Source organism: Glycine max, chromosome 13 (genome assembly GCF_000004515.6).
Source record: "Glycine max cultivar Williams 82 chromosome 13, Glycine_max_v4.0, whole genome shotgun sequence".
Classification (NCBI taxonomy): Eukaryota; Viridiplantae; Streptophyta; class Magnoliopsida; order Fabales; family Fabaceae; genus Glycine; species Glycine max.
Window position 1 is genome coordinate 14,801,210 of NC_038249.2, and position 21,566 is coordinate 14,822,775.

Sequence of the window (21,566 nt, forward strand, 5' to 3'; positions counted from 1 at the left end):
TAACTAACTTTCCATATACGTAACATTTCAAATTGTAATGTCAGAGACCATGAGTTCCTCTTGTTCCAAATTGAGCGAAATTCTAAACAAGAAGGACAATGACAGGAACGAGTAGGTTCTCAAGGTAAGTTTTAAGGTTGAAATTTCATTTCATGATTCTACATTTTATTTTCCTTAATCATTTTTTCCTTTTGATTTTCAATGCTTTAATTTGTTCAAAAGTCTTAGATAATCATTCTTCTTTTCACTTTAGATATTATATTTATTAAGTACAACATTTTGGCATTTTCATTAACATTAATTGTAGAATTTGGTTGGTGTGGGATTATTGTCCAAAATATTCCATTTTTATTCTTTATATTTATTTTATTTTACTGTTGCTTTCACTGAATTTTAGTTATTTAAATTTCATCATATTTTCTTTTACTTCCACTTATTTCTTTGCATCTACATCCTTATAAATTTTTATGTGTATAGCTATACCGTTGAGTTGGAAAAGAGGATGATGATTGAACATTACTTATCTCTTAATTGAGTAACTAACATAATCTCTTGAATTGAGTAACTAACATTATCTCTTGAATCGAGTAACCATACTTACCCGATGGATCATTAATTTACATAAATATTTCATCTTTGACAAGCTTACCAAATCACACAAGTAGTATAAAATGGACAGTTCAAGTATCATTTTCTCGAAGGACTTGTACAATATTTGATAATTTACACACTTTTAACTTATTAGACAAAATATAAGCGGACTTGACTAACAATTATTAAGAACCAAAATAAAGATGAAAACTTAAAAATAAAACTAATAAAAATAGTTTATGATTCTCAAGGATCTAGACGGTAGAAAAAACATTGCACGAAACAATGATTATGAATCTTCGGGTTTAACTTTACTGAATTACCCGTTCATGCATACATAAGTTATTAATCAATATTTATCATTTTTTTGTTTACACCAACTCATAAAAATGCTCAATCCCTAATTTCTTATAAGAAGAGATAAGTTCCTTGACTAAATTACCAATTCCTTACATAACTTAACAAAATTACACTCTTTAAGAAGAGGAGTTAGAGGTGACTAATGGATCTTGCTCTATGCCTACTAATAATACCCATTAGGTGCTCTTATTTAATTCACAATTAAAATATATTTTTGAATCACATTTAAACCATAAAATTAAATAAATGAATGATCAAACTAAAATAAACATTAAGCAAAAAAAAAAAAACACTTATTGGTGAACGGTGCATTTGATGGTGGAGAATGGAGGATGGGGGAGAGTTCCACACAATTGCATACCAACCAATACCTTATTCTTTTCCAAAAACATTTTTTAATGCTTTGTTTTTCTATCCAAAAAGTATCAACATGACATTTGTGGCCTAATGAGTACAATTTATTGTTGGGCGTTTCACATCTCATAAAACTAGGATAACTACCGACTTTCTCTAACTGAGTGTGTATCTTTGTGTCTGCTGTACCAGAATTAAATATATATATATTACTTTGACTCATCCTCTTTTAACAATAAACTTCCAAACATTCATTTAAAACATAGGAAAACATAAAAAAAATTGATTCCAAAATCTAAACATACTAAAATGATTTCTGAAAAGTTAAATTCTAACTAAAAGAGTGAAAACAACATTTTAAAATAAGGAAAATATAAAATAAATGCAATTATATGTTTCACGAAATTAAAAAAATAATAAAATTATTAATAATATACATGATTACTGAAAATGTTTTTACATTACTGTAAAGACAAGTAGGGGGATAATAGGTAGCTCAAATTATTTGAATATTTGGACGGGATTGCATGAAAATAAAGTCCAAAATTTTGTTTGCAAAACTTTCTGGCTTTAATAGCAAGAGATATTGAAATTTGAAAGTGAGAGACCAAAGCTTTGGCTTTAATAGCAAGTTTGAAAGTGAGAGACTAAAGTTACCGAATAATACTGTATTTTTTATTTCTGTTAAATTAGAAAAAAATTATATGGGATTTAATGAATTAAAAATTTATAAATATTTGTTTAATCCATCAATCTTTATTTTTGTTAAACATTCTTTAGTTATTTTTTAAATTAAATGTTTAACAAATAGTCTTATGTTGAATCCCTTATTCCTAAGCCAAACACATCTTTAAATTAAAAGTTAGACAAATATTCTTATACCATCCCATTCTTGTTTCTCTGTGAATCAAACATACCATACCCTTAGTTCTTCTTTTTTTTTCTCCCTTTCCCGAATTAACCCCACTTCCTTCCAATTTCCAACGACGGCGACATCTTCACCGTTAAGGGCTTTCCGCTCTCTACACCTGTCTCTGCGCCTCAAATGATTGACCCGTTGCTGACGCCGTTAGTGGTGCTGAAATGGGTGGTATTCTGGGACGAGGGGAAGATGCAGAAGATGGAAAAAGGGGAGAGGAGGGTAATTCGGGAAAAGAATGAAAAAGAATCTCATCCGTCGATTTTAAAAATGAAAACATCCCAACGGTCCAAAATTGGTTTCCCACGGTGGGAGACCTGTGACACTTTCCCACTCTACCAAACAGAGCATAAGGGAGAGGGTGAAAGGATACAACAAAAGAAACTACTTTAGTTGTTCAGTACTTCTCTATTTTTCCTGTGGTTCAAAGCAACAAAAGCAACTATTCAGAATTCAAGTTTCAAGAATCAAACCCTAGTTTAGTTTCTTTTAACGATTAACCCTCTCTATCTTTTTTTCACTGTAGAAGTTTTCAAATTTGAAGTCAAACACGTTCAATCGTCGCCCTTTGTGATTAGTTCCCATATCGTTTCCACGGCAGCTTTTTCTAGCAGTAAGCTTCGCGATCTATGAATTCTTTTTGTTTCATACCTAGATCTTCTTGTTCTTGAACACTGTTTAAAAGGGACTTTTATTATTTGGCTTTATTAGAAAGTAATCAAAATTAATTAGACCCAAGAGAGTACTTTGCTTATTGAGTTTAGTTATGATTTTAGTTGACTTGAGCTTAGTTGCATAATTCTCTCAATAAACCTGTGACTCACAGCACTTGTGTACCGCATTTTAGGTTATCTTTAATGGAAGTCTTCTAATAGTAACGTAAAAGATGACAAAAGATTACTAACTGCTTTCCTAGATGAACTTATTCAGCAAAAAAAAAATTACATAGATGAACCGACTTCTCTTTATAAGAACTCTTGTGATAATAATTTAAAAGATGACATACTACTTACCTAAATGATGTGTGTTTCAATCCATATCCGAATTCAAGTCCCCTATATCGAATATCCATTTGGATGCATTGAACATTGTTGTATTAAGGAATGCTAGTAACACACTCTCTAACTAACATACTCCCCGTTGGTTTAAAATTTTATTGAAACTACAAAATCAGGAGAGAGACTCGCCAAAAAAGGAGTTCAACCCACCAAAATGTGTGGATTCCAATAAATTTCAACCGATATTAGTGTGTTGTTATCATTTCTCTTGTTGTATATCTTATTTACTACTTGTGTGGCTAACATAATTCTCTTAATAATCCCTGTGGGTGGGTTCTCTTTCATCTTTAAAGGAAGTCTTGCAATAATAATGTGAAAGGTGACAAACCGCCTGCCAACATGAACTGCGGGTCAATCCTTTTCCGAATTCTACTCCCCTATGTTGGCTATCCACACAGATGCATTGAACATTATTGTATATCATAACTATGACTTGCAAGGCTTACATAATTCTATCAACAACCTGCATAGTGTGTACTAAATTCACAGCACATGTACCGCTTACCGCGTTCTCTTTAAAAGAATTTGTGGTAATAATGTAAAAGATGTCAAAGTCAAACCACGTACCTACACAAACCGTGAGCCAATTTTTTTTTCTGAATTCTACACCCTTATATAGACTATCCATGCGTTGAATATGTTTGTATACCATAACTACTACCATATATGGCTTAGATACATTCATGAACCCAATTAAATATTTTATGCATGCTATTCCCATCTAAAGCGGTCTTTGTGGATTTGTGATTTATGCAGGATAGGATTTAGGTTGAAGTCAGGACAAATATGGCCGATTTGGAGAATTTGCTTTTGGAGGCTGCGGGGAGAACTGGTACAGCTGGTAGAAATCGTCATTCTCTTCCACCTTCAAGGAGACGACATGATGGCGCCTATTCAGATGGTGGGAGTGATTATAGGGATGACGATTCAGATGATGAACTCAATTATGCAAGCAGAAAGCCCTCTGGATCACAAGTTCCTCTGAAGAAAAGACTAGATCCAACAGAAAGAGATGATGATTTAGGCAGTCAGGAAGAAGCAGATGATGATGGTCGCAACGATCATGATGGTGATAGCAGTGATGAATCAAATATTGGCGATGATCTCTACAAGGATGAGGATGACAGGCGAAAGCTTTCTGAGATGACTGAACTTCAAAGAGAGATGATCTTATCAGACAGGGCTACAAAAAAGGATGATAAAAATGTGTTGGGAAAGATAGCATCAAAGCGTGAGAAAGGAAAGGCAGCAGCACCCAGAAAACAGTCTCCCCCCATGTCGTCATCGCGCATGTGTGCATCAGCCAGATCTGCTGACAGGTCAGCCAAGAATGATGCGTTAAATGAATTGCGTGCAAAGCGATTGAAACAGCAAGATCCGGAAGCTCACCGGAGACTGAGAGAGGCATCAAGAAATGCAGGTCCCCGGCATTTTTCTCCACCAAAGCGCAAAACGTTCACATCAACAAGTCTCAGTAGTTCAAGTCATAGTGAGAGTGAAAGTAGGTCCCATAGTGATGATGAAGGGTCAATTGGGGATGGAGGAATTGCTGACAGTGATGATGACAGGGCACTAGCTGGGTCTGAGGGTCCATCCTTTCAGAATATAAAGGAAATAACTATTCGCAGATCAAAACTTGCCAAATGGTTTATGAAGCCTTTCTTTGAGGAGTTAATAGTTGGTTGCTTTGTAAGAGTGGGAATTGGTAGATCAAAAACTGGACCAATCTACCGACTCTGCATGGTGAAAAATGTTGATGCTTCAGAACCTGATCGACAGTATAAATTAGAAAATAAAACTACCTACAAGTATTTGAATGTTGTTTGGGGAAATGAAAGTTCTGCTGCTAGGTGGCAAATGGCTATGGTTAGTGACTCTGCTCCAATTGAAGAGGAGTTCAAACAGTGGGTTAAGGAAGTAGATTGCAGTGGCGTCCGGATGCCAAGTAAACAAGACGTGCTAGAAAAAAAGCAAGCCATCTAAAAAGCCATCACATTTGTCTACTCAGCGGCTACTGTGAAGCAGATGTTAAGAGAAAAAGTCTGCCTCAACAAGGCCACTGAATGTTGCTGCTGAGAAGGATCGGCTGAGGAGGGAATTGGAAATAGCACAAAGTAAGCATGATGAGGCAGAAGTGGAGAGGATCAAGACAAGACTGCAAGAATTAGAGGCATCGAGACAAGCAAAGCAGAAGGATGCCAAGGCATTGAAACTGGCTGAGATGAATAGAAAAAACAGGTTTGAGAACTTCAAGAATGCTTCTGAATTGAAGCCAGTGAATATAGGTTTGAAAGCAGGGGAGGCAGGTTATGATCCATTTTCAAGGAGATGGACTAGATCAAGGAATTACTATGCTGCAAAACCTGGTGAAAAGGCTGCAGCTGGAAATAATATTGTCAATGGCAATGTGGCTGGTGCTGGCAGCAATGGAACAGGAGCACCAGTGACAGTCGAGGCTGGCATGGTGGCTATCGCTGCTGCCGTGGATACAAGTGCTCCCGTGGATCAAGGGACAGAGTCAAATATGCTGCACAATTTCGAGCTGCCAATTTCATTAGCATTACTTCAAAAGTATGGTGGGGCTCCAGGAGCTCAGGCAGGATTTATGGCAAGAAAACAAAGAATAGAATCAACAGTTGGATTTAGAGTCTCTGAAAATGATGGTAGGAGGCATGCGTTGACGCTGACAGTCAGTGATTACAAAAGAAGAAGAGGGCTTCTTTGAAATTTGTTGCTGCTCTAGCAGTATGCCAGTTGAGGTAAGTCCGAGGCTCTATGAGCTGATGGTTTGTGTTGTGTTGACTGTAATATTATGTATTTTGAATTTTTTAAGTGGTCATGTTTCCATAGATTTTTTATTTCTCAATGCTCAAACATAAAACAATAGATATTTCATAAATGTTAGTGAAGAATGTGTGTGATTTAACAATGATATTTAGCCAGATTGTTGGAAGTTATAGAGAAAGCTTGATAAATGCACATGAAATCTGATATCATGGTGAAATATTACAGACTATCTGTCCTCTTGAGTTGAGACTGTTATTGTCAAGAAGAAATTTTGTTTCACTTTCAATTTCCTTTGTGCTGTGATAAGTGTTATACTTATCCGCGGACTTTTCTTGTGCTCTTGTTTTCCGGTATAGGAAGGGTTCTCTTAAGAACTGTTGTAGTTGTATGGCAAGCAATAGTAGCTACCTCATTTGCTCATTGTATTCATGATAAACAGATTCAAAGTATAAATCATTTAAAAAAACAATGGTGAAATGCAAAATAATGGCATCTGAAACCATAATGTTATTTATGGGCTAAAATAGAGAAATATATGGTCGAGGTGTGGCATTCATGATATGGTATGGAAGATATATGAACCTTGTTATTTACGTTATTTATCCATCGTATTTCAACCGCTTGAATTGAGTTGTTTCCACACTTAGTTTAATATAAGAACATTTTTTTGTGTATTTCTTGAGTTACCAAATTGTGCTTAAAGTCATTTTCTCTTTGAATTACCTCTTCATTTTTTCTATTTTTTCCTTTTTTTTAGTTTAATTTTTTGTTGTTCTGGGTGAAAATTATAAAATCTAACTAGTATTATATGATACGGAAACCATTTTCATAAAAAATGAATCGAACTGACAGAAAAAGTAAAGAGAAAAGAATCATTAGTGGTTCTTAATTAAATACACACACTAGCGCACCTACTTACATAATTTATCTTTCAATCACTCAAATTGTCTCTTTTAATAGCGATTTAAAAAAAAATAATTCTCTTCTAATATTAGGCTTGGAAATTGGAATTGTCATACGGTCAAAATGAGGCTGTTATAACAAATGTGAAAGTTGTCATTATGCTGAAGATTAGGCCACAAGAGCTTTTCCTGGGATGTATGCATCATGGTCAAGTTGAATATTTATACTGTAAGACTACAAACAACTCTATTTTGCTTGTAGGCAAGCAACATCTTCCAACCTTGTCAAGCAATTAAAAAAGCTATTATCAAGAAAAGGATTTTTGCAATGCCTAGTCCAATGGTTGTGAACAAGAGCTTGTACTTAGTAGTAACATCTATTTTTTTTGTTAATTTTTTGGATTGTATAACATCATTAATTCTATTCTAGTTATATGCTTAAAAAACTGAATCTCCACATCAACCAACAGAATCTAGCGAATAGAATGAGAGGGCTTCTCAAGCAACTTTTTCCCAACCTTTTATTTCCTTTGGACAATTTTGGTCAATCCCAACAACAATTTTATATCCTTGAATTGAACCATTGCTACTACATGACCTCAATTGACTATTCTTCTAATTAATTAATTTTTTTTATATAAAAACTCTTATTAGATTATTTCTAAAAATGCGTATAAACTTTTCGTGTTTCTTGTAGCATTCCTCACATAGCATTGCAAATAAAGGCACCACACCAGCAACATATGGATACTAGATAGCATACATGCAAATCATGAGCAACAAGTAGTAAAGAATTGTGCCTTATAACACTACATACCATATGCATCATAAATCCAATAATCTCAAAATACTAAATGTGTGAGCGAAGGGAAGTGAACTCATCACAAATACATACACCTAAAGGGAAGATATAAAGTTGGTTGAATTGGTTAAGGAGGAAGGAAAAAAGAGTATTGAAATACAACTGTGAGATGAAGTTTCACATCGTGTAGGAATGAAAATGATGAATATCATATAAGTGAAAATAAGATACATAAATCCAAACTTTAAATTTTGGATTAAAGTATGGTGTGAGTTCATTTATGTGGTTGTTGACCTATTGGTAGTCGCTCTTGGGTCTCATATTTTATACATTAACTAAATTAAAAAAAGGTAAATATCACGAGATTGTATTCTTTCTACACAAATCAACCTGTTAGGAGACAAGCTAATTTGGTGGCACACACTTTAACTACAAACTCAATCCACTTTGATACTAAGAATATCTTTAATGTAAATTCTTATTGTATTCACAATTCTTTATTAATCACACAAGATAATAAGATAATACAATTTTGAGCATATACAATGCAAAGATTCAAAATCACTTTCTTTTTTTTTAAAAAAAAAATAGCAAAATAATGTATATATATATAAAAAAAAAATTCAAAATCACTTTTACTCATGCTATCTAAAAAATAAAGATTCAAAGCAACTTTTAAGAACATTTGATTGAGTTAAATAAGTGATGTGCTCTGCAGAGTAGCACTTTGGGTCAAGATCTGTGTCATGTCTCATTTCAGTTTATGAAATAGCTTCGTAGGCATTAAAATGATCCTAGGCTTCTTGAGCTTGACATTTGAATGTTTATTGTTCATTACTTGGGAGACATATCCCAATGATCAGCGAGTGATTATACAATTTAAAGTTAATCATAAGTTATTGAATTGGTGTTATAAAAATTGGGTTCAAGTGGTCGACAATTGGTTTGAGATTTGGGTGGAGTATTAAATTTAATCAATTATACAATTGGACTTGTGATGATATAATGATCACTGGTTTTTTAAAAAATGCTTTTCAATATAAAAAAAGATTAGATATATTTAATAATTTAAATTTAAGATATTTTTGGTTTTGTTTCCAATTTAAAATATATTATTTTTAGTCTTTTAAATGCGCAGAGAATATTGTTTATAGTCTTCAAAAGTGAAATTGAGAGATTAAAAAAATAATATTTTAATTTGTAGTCTTCCAAAAAAATGAAGTTAAGAGACTAAAACAATATTTCATAAATTTGAAGACTAAAAATAGAAATTTTTTTAATTAGGACACTAAAACAAAAAATGCTTCTAATTTGAGATACCAGAAAACATATTAAAAAATACTCCAAATTTGGCTAGCAGCTTCACCCGAACATTCGGGCTATTGCTTCCTGCACTTTTCAATTGATTCCGGGATTTCTTTTTGTCTTTCGGAATGCTCAATCCGAAATACAAAATTACATTAAAAAATGTATTTCCTTTTCGTTTCTTAAATCATCAATCCGGAAAGTAAAAAAATAATATTAAAAAAAAGTAAAGAAAGTAACTTGGGAAGAGCATGAAACAACATACCCTCATTAGTCCTTAAAATTTTGAAACAGGGAGATGCTAGATGCACTAGCAACTGGTGCACCCAATAATTAGGTGAATGGACAAAATTATCCTTGTGTTAAAAAAAAAATTTCTTCTTTCAGACAAAGGTTTTTCCGGAAAGTTATCGGAAGAAGATTCTTTCGGATGAACAAATTGTTCTACTGGAAGAACCTTCTTCCGGAGAAGCTATCGGAAGAAGTTCTTCCGGTAGCTTCTCTGGAAGAAGGTTCTTCCGGTAAAATAAATTGTTCTACCAAAAGAACTTTCTTCCGAAGGAAGAAATTATTATTTTTTAACATAAAGACAATTTTACCCATTCACTTAATTACTGGGTGCACCAGTAATGTTGCTGGGTGCACCTAGCATGCCCCAAATTCGTTTCACATAGAAAAAGATATTTGATTTTGGTGGGCGGGAGAGATATAATATGTCAGCGAAGCGAAAGAAAATGAAAATTCCCATTAATGATTCTAGGATAAACCCAGCAAAAAATAAAACATATTGGTGAGGATGTACGTGTGACACTCACTTTCATGGTAAAACGGGGTCAACAACCTCTTGAACTCAAAGTTCTGCAAGTTAAGGATGCATGCCATATGAAAGTATGAAATAATTATGCGACGTGAAGAATGTGATATTGTGTTTAAATACAAAAATAACAATGTTTGGGCATCTTATTTTTTTTGGTGACAAATGGGTTGGGTCTTTGTCAATTAGAACATGCTTGGGAAAGATTATTTTTCCCAATTTAAGCTAATTTCAAGGAAAATAAAATTTGTTTATAAAATAAGTTAGTGTTTGGGGCATCGACTGAAATTTATAAAAAAAACTTTTTTTATGCAAAATAAGTAATTTTTTAATATGAAAATTTGTAGCTTATGCTTATTTACTAACAACTTATTTTTCCTTTAAGTTGTTTTTATACTCTTTAAATATGTAAAAGCTAATTTTTTGTTGCATCTAAACAAAATTAATTATTTTCAAACTACTTTTTTTTATCAAACTTATCCAAATAAAAAAGATTCTAGTGATAATCGATTATTCATGTATTTGATTATTGAAATAATCTAATTTTTCTAAGGGTCCAAAACACACCTCTAGTGGTAGGTTTTCAATTACGATTCAGTTATGATTCAATTATGATGTTAGTTAGGCCACATCAAAAATTTAAATGCAAAAATTAATTGGGATTGGGTTGAGTGCTTTTTAACCGGTGAAGAATGGGTTGAGTCTTTGTTAATTAATGATATGTTATTACCATTCACTTACAATTTAATTCTTAACTAGGTTCACAAAAATATTGTTTAATTTTTTTTTTATAGCTAAAATGCACTTTGAGTGCTTTTGATTATATTCAGTTTATTCCCTTATTTTATTTTATTTTTAAAAAGTTCAATATATTACTTTATGTTTTTGAAGTGATTCAAATGGTCCTCATAGATTCTTGTACTGTTGTTCGTGAGACTCTTGTTTTTTTATATCATTTTGGACTCATTGTTTGAACCAAAAAGGGCCAAAGTAAAAGGGGGAGTGCATAGTTTTTGAATTTCAGGGTATTTTGGGAAAACAAAGTACAAGGGAGTGTATTAAAAACAAGGGGAGTGTAGATTGCAACTCCTCACAAGTCCAGACCCAAATTCGCTTAGCAAACAAGAAATGAGAGAGATAAGATATGTTAGCGTAAACTGAATTTTGGTGGCACCTGACAACTAAGAAGAGAAGAGACTCAACTCAACAATGGCTTCTTCTATTCAGTGTTCAGTTTGGGTTCCTTCCCTTCCCAACACTAACACCATTCGCTTTCTTTCTGTTAACCCAAACTCTGTTACTTTCTCTTCTTCTTCCCTTACCAGAATCAGAGCCTCCTCTTCCTCCCCAACCGTCGAAGAAGCCGCTATGAACATCGACAACCTCCGACGTTTCATCAACCTTAACTCCGGAAAGTGGAACGGCTCTTTCTATGTGACATTTCTTTTACTTTTTCTATTCAAATTAGAAAACTTATGTTGGAATTCATGTTGGGAATGCATTAGAAATAACAGTAAAGATCATTTTTCAATGAAAACTTTCTATTTTTTTTTTTTGTCTAAAAGTTATAGTCACCAATTACCATGATTCTGATTAGTTGATACTGTACAACCTTTTTACTCTGATAGTGCATACAAATTGAACTCTAGATATTATTGTAATTTTTTTTTAAGTTGAAATTTTAACAGGAAAAGTACTTACCCAAGTGCGCCTATGAGAAAATAGATTATACACTAAGAGTGTAAAATAGTTTTACATGATGATCCCATCAGAATCCACCATGATAAATTTGTTGACTTTTATGGATAACTACTTTAAAAGTAATACTAATAATAATTTGTGATTGAATGACGGTGTAAATCTATTTTACAATATCAGCGTATAACTATTAAACTCATATGTTATTTATCTATCTATTTTTTTAAATACATTCTTTTCCTCTATGTTTTGTAGCAATTTGATTCATGTGGGAATATGTTGCAACAACTGAGTACCAAGCTTTCTGCTAGCTCTTATGGGGAAGATGAACTCATGAGTCTCATTCAAACGTAATCAACCTTCTTCTCTCACTCTTATCAACACGCATCATTCCTTTACTTTTGAAAAAAATCATGAGAAAATAATGCAACCCAACTAGAAAGAAGTCCAGAGGAAATGTAAACAATCCGCATGGATTGTTTTTATTTTTTTATTTCCAGTCGATATACAAAATGTCTTCTTTTCCTTTTGTTTTGTGTTTTTAAGAATTTGCAAAGTAAACAATGAAAATAAAAAAATATTGTTTTTGCCATCCCCTCCTTTTTAATTTTTTTTTTTGGAAAACAGGACAAAAATTAAAATAAATGACATTTTTGTTATTGTTAGTAAAAACATATCCATGAAAATAAACCAAATGCATCTGAAATATTTGTCAATTCCTTGAATTAAAGCATTTATGATGTGATCCTTTCTAAGAAAAATGGATTGAATTTACTAAACTGTAACCCCATTATATTAAATAATTTGAATCTGAGTAATATTTGCTCATCATCAGCTTGCTTAAGAGGATAAGTGATATCTTGTTTGACTACTTTAATTTTCTATTTTTTCAAATAGTAAATTGTATACCTGTTGCTCCTTGCAGGCTGTATATTAAACAACCTTCATCAAGTACTTCAATTTCTGGAGATGACAATGATGCAGAATGGGCAGAGTACAAAATTAAGGAAACCAATATGTTTACTGTTGACAAATATCAACAAGTGAGATTTTCTTCTTATGCTGGAAAATAAAAAACTGTAGTTTAAACCATCATGTTTTTTTAAACTTTCTTGGTTCTTTCTGTGTGATCCCATTGCTTCTTTACAATATCCATCACAATTAGTTTGCAGATAGGCTTTTTCCCATCTGAGAAAGCATTTGCACTGAGGTATCAAACAGCTGGCATGTTGGAAACAGTATTAAGGCAAGGTGTTCTTGGAGAAGATGACACTGGTGAAGAATCACCAAGGTAAAATGCTTCTTTTTCTACAATAGATCAACTAGCACTATTTGATTGATTTCTATATTGGTGAAGTGTAGCAATTGCTGTCCTATAAACGTTTATCATGCATTGGTGAATGAAATCAAGGCTGCACTTTACTGGCGTGCTTGGTTTATAGGATAGAAATAGAGAAGATGGAAATAGAAGAATTTTTTTTGAATTAAAGTAGAGTGTAAAAGGTGTGGGTTCCACTAAGTACAAAATTTCTCTCCAATATTGTTTTTGTCTTTCCTTTCAAACACACTCTTAAATGTTTGTATTGCCATAGCATAGGGATAACTTGCTAAGTACTTTTTGTCACAACATTTTGACAACATGCATAATATAAGTGGTAACCTGAGAAGTGTGGTGGGACTAGACCTTTGGCTCTACTCTTAGTAACAGAAGAATAGGAAGATAATGTTGCAACAGCCAATAAAAAAGAGAAAGAAATTATTAAACATCAACATTGAAATGTTGCTCTGAAGTTACTTCTCTTGATGATACTAATTTTCAACTTGATGCTAAGTTTTATTTCCTTTGTAACATGCACATCTGGCTGTTTGTGGCTTTCTCACTGAAAAGTAATTTATAATATGGATGCATATGAGCAATCTTAGCAGGAGAATGTAGAGATGAAAACTTTATAGCTGATGATAAAACATTCAATTTTAATGGAAAATTTGAAATCTAAACAAGAGAGAAAAATCTAAAATAATTCCGAATTCAAATTTTCAATTGAAATCTTTGACCAGAATACACTAGCTAAGCCACGTGCCTGCTTAGCCTGGTGAATTTAGCTTACATTCTAATTTCTATAACTCTGTTATGTGACAAACTTATGCTATTATTGTTTCCAAGACTCAAACCATGTAAAACTATTTTTACAAGCTATTTGGGGCTTTCTTGCTAAAACATTATTTGACATGGTGTGTTGTATGTGTCTGTAAAACACCTGCAGTAGCAGGAAATACAAATATTTAAATGAAATGTCTGAGCTGTTTGTTTTCATTGAACCAAGTCCATGGTTAACCCAGTAATTTTTATTTAAATCCTAATTTCTATAGCCCTGTTAACTCAAGCTATCAATATTTTGTCAACCATCATTTTGCCTTAAAATTAGTGTATGTTGGCGTGTTGCTGGATTATTTACATCATATCACTTAACCAACATAGTTTCCTTTATGTTGTCCAACTGTTGATAATTCAGATAATGACTTAATGCTAGTATTATCTATGTTGGTTTTTCATGCAAAGTAGGGAAATAAATCTTTCAAACCCTGTTTCTTTAATTACATTTAATAATATATTTTATCAATTGTTTGATTCAAAGCATTTGGATTGAATGTCATTTTGATTAATCTGGAACATCGTCTAACATGGTTGACACTTGACAGCAATAACCAAGTTTTATTCGACTAGGTATTCTGCACGTTGATTAATTATGCCATTTACCTTTATCAAAACCAAGATTTTAGTAAAACCATTTAGAGATATTTCTTAATTGTTTCTGCTTAAGTTTTCTTTAGTTTTCCAGTTTTCCTCTTCTCCTTTTAATCTTTAACAGGTTAATATGCAAAGTTACAAACCATTTGCTACTGTGGATTAATAATGAAAACCTCTTCCTGTATGGATCAAAGGGTTTATTGTTGAGTGATTTGAACTTTGAGGACCAACATGAGAAAAAGAAGGCATACATGAATTACTAGTATGCGTACATTATATTTTATGCCTTAAATTTTGTACACTTCCTTATGGTGCAGAAATCTCAAGCTTCCCTCTCGGCGACCTTCTGTTGTATGTGAGAATTGCCTGTACTCTCTAGAGAGAGATATGCGAGCAAGAGCCTTTCACATTTTGGAGCCAAAAGGCACTGTAGATATGCTTATCCTCTTCCTAGAGGAAAGAAGTGATGGGGCTCCTCCTCTACTTGATAGTTATAGGGTGAGCTTAACTGAGAGTCTTAGATATGCGCAACTTTCTTTTTTTGTTTGTATATCTACTGCAGATTCGATAACTGAGTTTTTGCTTTGACAGTTCTACCCATTTTTGACAGCAGCAGGACAATATCTCATGTCTATGTTTCTTATGACCTTTTTTATTCGTTTCAGGATGCGAAGAGTAGGATTATACCTTTTCTTGGTAAATGGAAAGGTCATTCCATCACAAAACGAAGTGGTGTGTATGGATCTACAATTGCTAATGCTGATACTGTTGTGTTGCACGATATGGATGACAATGGCCAACTTATGCAGGTATTTTACAACTTAGTAACACAAGTCACATAGGCATAGTGAAATTGTAGTTTAAAAAATTTCTTAAAGCATTGAATTGTGCTATTAGTTTGTGAAAAAAAAAATCAAAATTTAATCACATGATGATTTATTTATGCCCCTTTATTCAGTTTGGGGGATCTTTCATCCCTTGTTAGTTCTACTATGTGGGGGCATATAGGATCTTTTATTGAGTGGCATTCTCTTCTGTCCACTTCATCACCCCATATTTCAGGTTCTGGTGGTGTATTCTATATATTTGATTTGAGTAATGTACTATTGTATGATAAACAAGCAATTTCTTCTATTTGGTTCAATAAGAGTCCTTTCCCTTTACCTGCATATGTTGTAGACATAGGATGTTTTAAAATTAACACCCCTTTCTCAACACAAGAGGTTTTCGTTGTTGATGCTGTTATTGGATATCAGGATGTTACTTCAAGTTCAACTTTTGATGGGGAAAATGTTACTACCAATGTGCATTGGACTGGCACAGTATCAGACTATTTGGTTACATTTGATGGAGGTTATCAGATGATACTATTACCCGGTGGCATGTACATGGGGTGCCCTTGTGATGTAGCAAAAAGTGTGGCAGAATCAAAATCGTTCCATTTGGAGTTCTGTTGGTTGGAGACACCTGACAAGAGGCAAAGGCTTGTTCGCACGTATGATGTGCAAGGCTTGGCTGTCTCATCTACTTATTTTCTTGAGACCAAATTGTGAATCCTATGTTACCTTTTTCTCAAGTCATCCAAATTGTTGGCTCCTGTAATAAATACTCATATTTGTCTTTGCATCCGTTGATTGAATATGATTGGTTAGTATATTTATTTTGAGCCTCTGGTGGGAATGTAGTTTAGTTGTAGAAAATCCAATACACTGGTAAACTTGATCAAACCAAATGTGAGGTCCTATTAATCCAACCTTTTAGTTCAAATGATAGATATAATCACTCTCATAAAAAAAAGATCAACGGGTACAATTAGAATATCATACAGCACAAGTTACACTTAATATATATCAATCCTTACACAATGATTGGTCCAACTTGGTTAGTCAGCGTGTACTCTAGATATTAGGCAAGACTATGCCCATACTAAAAAAGACAAAGTACAAAAAGGGTAAGAGAAAAAAGTGCTAAAGTCACGATCTATTTTAAATTGAGATAAAAACAAGTTTCAATTTTCTTAAAGTATTTCAAAATATTGATTTTAGTTTCTATAAAAATTTAATACATTTTTATTTCTTATAGTTTAACAAAAGCATGAGGTTTTGGTTTTTGACGATGGAGTAAAATCATGTTACTTTTGAAAAAATATGAAGAAAGAAATATATTAAATTTCTACAAGAACTTAAGATATTGTTAAAAACTAAAAACATATCTCTACAAGAAGCATATTCCAATATTATAACGGAGATGCCGATATTAACATGCCAACAAGGCAAAACAACATATAGCTCATGATCACACTTAACTACATTGAAGTCTGTATTGTACGTACTTACACCACGATGATCATCAACCTTGTTAATACTAAGTTAAGTTACCCTTAACAACACAACATCTTCAACATCCTCAGAAACAGAAAACAGTTCATTCATTCACTTTTGGGTCAGAAATGAAAATCTGCACCACCTTTTTCATGCCACTGGCCATGGTTTTGGTGATGATGGCAGTGGCTGAGAGTCACATTCCCACCACTTTGGATGGCCCATTTGACCCAGTTACCCACCGGTTCGACCCATCACTGCGACAGGACAGTGAGGACTTGCCTGTGACTCATCCAAGGCTCAGAAAGAATGTCACTTCAAACTTCGCTGAACAGATTGCTCTTGCAATTTCTTCACCAACTTCCATGTGGGTTTCTTGGGTTACTGGTGCTTTATCTACTCTCAGAATTTCCAAAAAGTTTTGTTTTTTAAGAGTAAATACTAAATAGTCTATGCGTGGGTAATATAAAGATTTTTACATTGTCATTTAACTACAAATCATTGTGTTTTAAGAGTAATTAGTTTATGCACCGACAATGTAAAGATAGAATAAAAATTTTTACATTATCATCTGATCACAAATCGTCAAACTTTAAGAGTAAATCGTCAAACTTTAAGAGTAAGTAGTCTATGTACTGACAATGTTAAGGGATTTTACTATCTGATCACAAATTGTCATGTTTTAAGAGTAAATTTTACACTCTCACTCAATCACAATTTGTTAACTTTTACACTAATGATGGTGTTGTATTCTAAAGCATCAAGTTGTTACTTGGTTGTGTTGTTTGGTTTTGGATGAGGGGATGCACAGATTGGCCTGAATGTGACCCCGATAGATTCTGCATCTGTTGAAAGTGAGGTGTGGTATGGGAAAGAGAGTGGAAAGTACATAAGTGTTAGGAAAGGTGATTCTGTTGTTTACAGTCTGTTGTATCCCTTTGAAGGCCTGTGGAATTACACCTCTGGTATCATTCACCATGTGAAACTCAAAGGTATGTTGAGTTACTTCTTGTTTGGGTTTCTGCTCAAATGAAGGGTAGTGTTTATTTGGTGCTGAGTAGGAAGCAGTGATTACTGACTAGGAACATGCTGCTGGTTGATTTTTGTAGAACCTATCCAGGCATGTTCCTATAGGTATGATTTATGACAGAAGATTGTGATGTTGTCTGATTCATGTAGCCAACAACAGATGACCTAGTGGGGAAAGGCTTGGCTGTTTTTGTTTTTGTTGGTTATTTTATTTTCTGGGATGCAATACTTCATGATGTTTGATGTCTGCCTTGTGACATATTTGGCAAAACAATAATCAATTATTGGATAGAAGAATTCATTTCTATTTACTTGTCCAATTAATTTGTGAAAGAGAGTTCTTTTGTGGTCTCCAAAACCTTGCTTCTTTCTGTATGCTATGCATTCCAGTCTAGAGTTGTGGCATAATTTTGTTCATTGCAGTGTCTAAATGTTCAGCTCTGGAATCATCTACGTTTTTCATTTGTTACTCTTCTAATCATTTCCCCTATCATATAACTATCAAATCATTTGTTGTTAAAAAGAACATTTGAAATAAAGTATCAGAATATGAAATGCTCGATGGTACTTGTTAAAAGCAAATTCTGAGTCACTATATCAAAACAAAAGGGAGGGTATCAAGTGAATAAGTACAATAACTTGTTATTCAAATTGGAGAAAGTTCAGAGATATTTCTTTCTTGGTGTAGGTCTTGAACCTAGCACCAGATATTATTACAAATGTGGGGATAGTTCTACACCAGCAATGAGCCGAGAGTTTATTTTTGAGACTTTTCCAAAACCTAGTCCAAATAATTATCCAGCTCGAATAGCAGTTATTGGAGATTTGGGCCTCACAAGCAATTCAACATCAACTATTGATCATCTAAAATTCTAATGGGTGGAGATTTAACATATGCAAATCATATGCTAGTTGAAAAACGAAATGGGTTTTTGAAACAAAAGGTTTATGGAGCCTTTGACCTCAGAAATTCCGGTGATGGTTATTGAAGGGAATCATGAGACTGAACCTCAAGCCAGTGGAATCACATTCAAATCATACTGTTAGAGCATCAAAGAGGACTCTAAATTCTACTACTAATCAAGCTAAGTAATTGTACCGAGTAAATTGTTCCTTGCTTCTGTTATTTACTTATGCGGTATTTATAATTGCGATTACAATGGGTGCAGGCACTATTGACCATGATGAGGGGGAACAACTCTTAACGGAATACAAAATATCTCCTAACTGAATATTGTGGAATATCCTAGATGGGCAGACAGGGTGAAACAATGGTGTTTGCTTGTCGGGACACTACTCGTAGTCACGAAGGTACGCAGGTGCTTTGTGTATCCTTATGGGCTGTATTACTAACACATACCTGATACAATTTGCAGTTCCTGCTGAAGAAAGTGGCTTTAAAAGTAAGTTCTACTACTCTTTTGATGCTGGGGGCATACACTTTATCATGTTGGGAGCATATGTTGATTACAATAGCACTGGTAAATGATGATAACTGATACAGTTTATTTCACCTTATGTAGACCAGTCCATGCGTATAATTTTAGATGGTTGAACTTGGTGTGTTTCACTGGATCTTCAATCCAGGTGCACAGTTTGCTTGGCTGAAGAAAGATCTGCTAAGTGTAGACGGTAGTGTAATTATATATACACACCACAATGACACAAACAAGAGAATCAAGATCTGATTTACCTGAGAAAGTAGACCATATATAAAGAGAACCCCAAGGATTTGTGATATGATTATAGAAACATCCTGAGTGATTAAATTAAATAGGTTGGATTCCGTATCTTTTTCATCATAAAAATGTAGGTTTAGAGTGAGGAAGCAAGCACAAAGGAGCTTACATGAGAGAGATGGTTTGTAGAAGAAGAGGATTTAGTGGATGAATTGCATGGAAGTGATTGCTGTGGATCCTGTGACTATAATAACAAAGGCAAAGTAAGATTGAAATCATAACCCAACTGAAAAATAACTTGATTTTTTTAAAATGATAACAAATTAACAATTAAGGCAAAGCAAACAAAATGATGTTGGATAATCAGCCATTGAAATGAAAACGAAAAATAAAACATTTTTGTAATAAGTAAAATAGCAAGTTAAATTTTTCTAGTCTACACAAATAATATTAAATCTATAATGAAACAACCCAAATGATTAATGCACTAGTATAAGATCTCGTTGCATTCATATTTATGGAAACGATTTATTTAGTAGGAGAATTTGTGTTTGATTTTCACCATATGCAAAATTCTCTTGGATCATTCGTAGTCATGTATTGCGAGCGAAATTAGTTTCTGACCCAATGAGTTAGAAGACACTCATGATCTCTGACTCAGAACTAAAAAAAAATCTAATGCAACTGATGCCAAAACCAATAATGACAGTTAGGCAAGCTAGAAAAATAACACTGAAACATATTTTTTTCTAATAAATTTTGCAGTATGCATAAAATTTAATAGGCTGGATTAAACATATGAAAGCCTTCCAAAGGAAAGTCTTTAGTTAAACTTTTATACCATGGAAGACAATATCAATAACAAAAGTCTTTTGTCTCTAGGTGATCGGCTCCATGAACCACACAACAGTACTGAGCTCAGTTATAGACTAAATTCCTAGGGATATAATTCACTTTTACACAGTGGAAGACAACAAGGAAAAAATCTTGGTTAGAAATGATGTACAATGTAGGTATTTTTGCACTTGATGAATACAAAACTGTAAAACATCATTGATTTATGTCAATTAAAACAGTTCTCCATTGGTCCACCTGAAGTCATCACATAAAACCTGGAATGCTATAACAAGTTTAGACATGGGTTATAATTTATAAACAAGACCAATGGAATTCCTCACATTTGTAGTTTCATAAATAATCAAGAAAAAGCTTCTGCACAGTAAATTTTCAGTATAGAACTAGTACTTTTAAATCTTTGATGCACAATTCAGGCTGTCGCACAATGTATATTTGGTCACCAACTGCATTTTCTTTGTATTTGTCTTGATTTCGGTGCCAAGTCCATAATGCATATGTTGAATTCACAACCTGCAATAAAATAGGACAATAAATTTTTAAAAGAAAATGATTAATAATATAGATAAGAATTCATGGATTGTATCCATGTCCTAAACAAAAACTCAAGCTTTTGCTTTATGTGCACTATCTATTATATTACAAAATTAAATATTTGGTATATTATGTTGTTATATATTAATGTTGAAAAGATTTGTTCTCTTTTTAATTTATTGAATGGATATATCAATTGTGTTTTTAATATTTTCATTTTCTGAAAACAAAAGATAGTAAAATAAATAAACTATATTGTTAAATTTGAAAAAAGACAAATGAAAAACTATTTTAAGAAATTTACTAATTGCTTTCTTTTCTTACATTTTGAAGGTGGAGTAGAGCTAGGTTTTGGACAATCACTCATCTAAATCTTGTCAAATAGTGGTCAGGATAACCTATTTATGTTTCCGTTATTTTTCATTTTTTTTCTGCCGTTATCATGTCATATATCTTCCATGTAACAAATAAAAAGGTAAATGCTCATGGCACTAAAGAAGTTAAAGTAAAAATATTTTTATTAAAAGATGGAAAATTGTATTATTTATAATTTTTTTGTGCTCTCATATGATTTCTATATTAAATACTTTTTTTAGTTTTTTAAAGAATGTCTTAATGACACTGGTTAGCCAGACAAGAAAAAATTTCATATTTTTGGCCAATTTGTGGTAGAGCTTTTATTTGTGAGACTTCTTAGGTTCAAATTTTAGTGTTGTTATTATACATAAAAATAAATAAAAATTAACTGGCTTTTGTTTATATTTACAGGTGATAAGGATTTATGCGTAAAATCTACAGGATTTTTATAC

The 21,566-nt window shown here is 33.0% G+C and overlaps 1 protein-coding gene and 2 pseudogenes across 1 annotated transcript; all 3 read left to right on the forward strand.

Moving 5' to 3' along the window:
• The first annotated feature begins 2,189 nt into the window (after positions 1–2,189).
• LOC100779243 (protein RTF1 homolog) lies at positions 2,190–6,239 on the forward strand (annotated as a pseudogene).
• Positions 6,240–11,036: 4,797 nt separating this feature from the next.
• LOC100781931 (uncharacterized) lies at positions 11,037–16,005 on the forward strand. The gene is made up of 7 exons (XM_003543808.5): positions 11,037–11,326; positions 11,846–11,940; positions 12,516–12,633; positions 12,763–12,881; positions 14,657–14,837; positions 15,005–15,148; positions 15,596–16,005. The coding sequence occupies exons 1-7, from the start codon at positions 11,102–11,104 to the stop codon at positions 15,890–15,892; spliced, it is 1,179 nt and encodes a 392-aa protein (XP_003543856.1). The 5' UTR covers positions 11,037–11,101; the 3' UTR covers positions 15,893–16,005.
• Positions 16,006–16,788: 783 nt separating this feature from the next.
• On the forward strand, positions 16,789–20,965 carry LOC102668497 (purple acid phosphatase 23-like; annotated as a pseudogene).
• Positions 20,966–21,566: the final 601 nt, after the last annotated feature.

Excerpts from the sequence above, each read along its gene's own strand:
- LOC100781931 (XM_003543808.5), top strand. The coding sequence starts at position 11,102 with ATGGCTTCTTCTATTCAGTGTTCAGTTTGGGTTCCTTCCCTTCCCAAC. Across the intron at positions 12,634-12,762 it reads CTGTTGACAAATATCAACAA|ATAGGCTTTTTCCCATCTGA; the intron begins GTGAGATTTTCT and ends ATTAGTTTGCAG. Across the intron at positions 12,882-14,656 it reads ACTGGTGAAGAATCACCAAG|AAATCTCAAGCTTCCCTCTC; the intron begins GTAAAATGCTTC and ends CTTATGGTGCAG.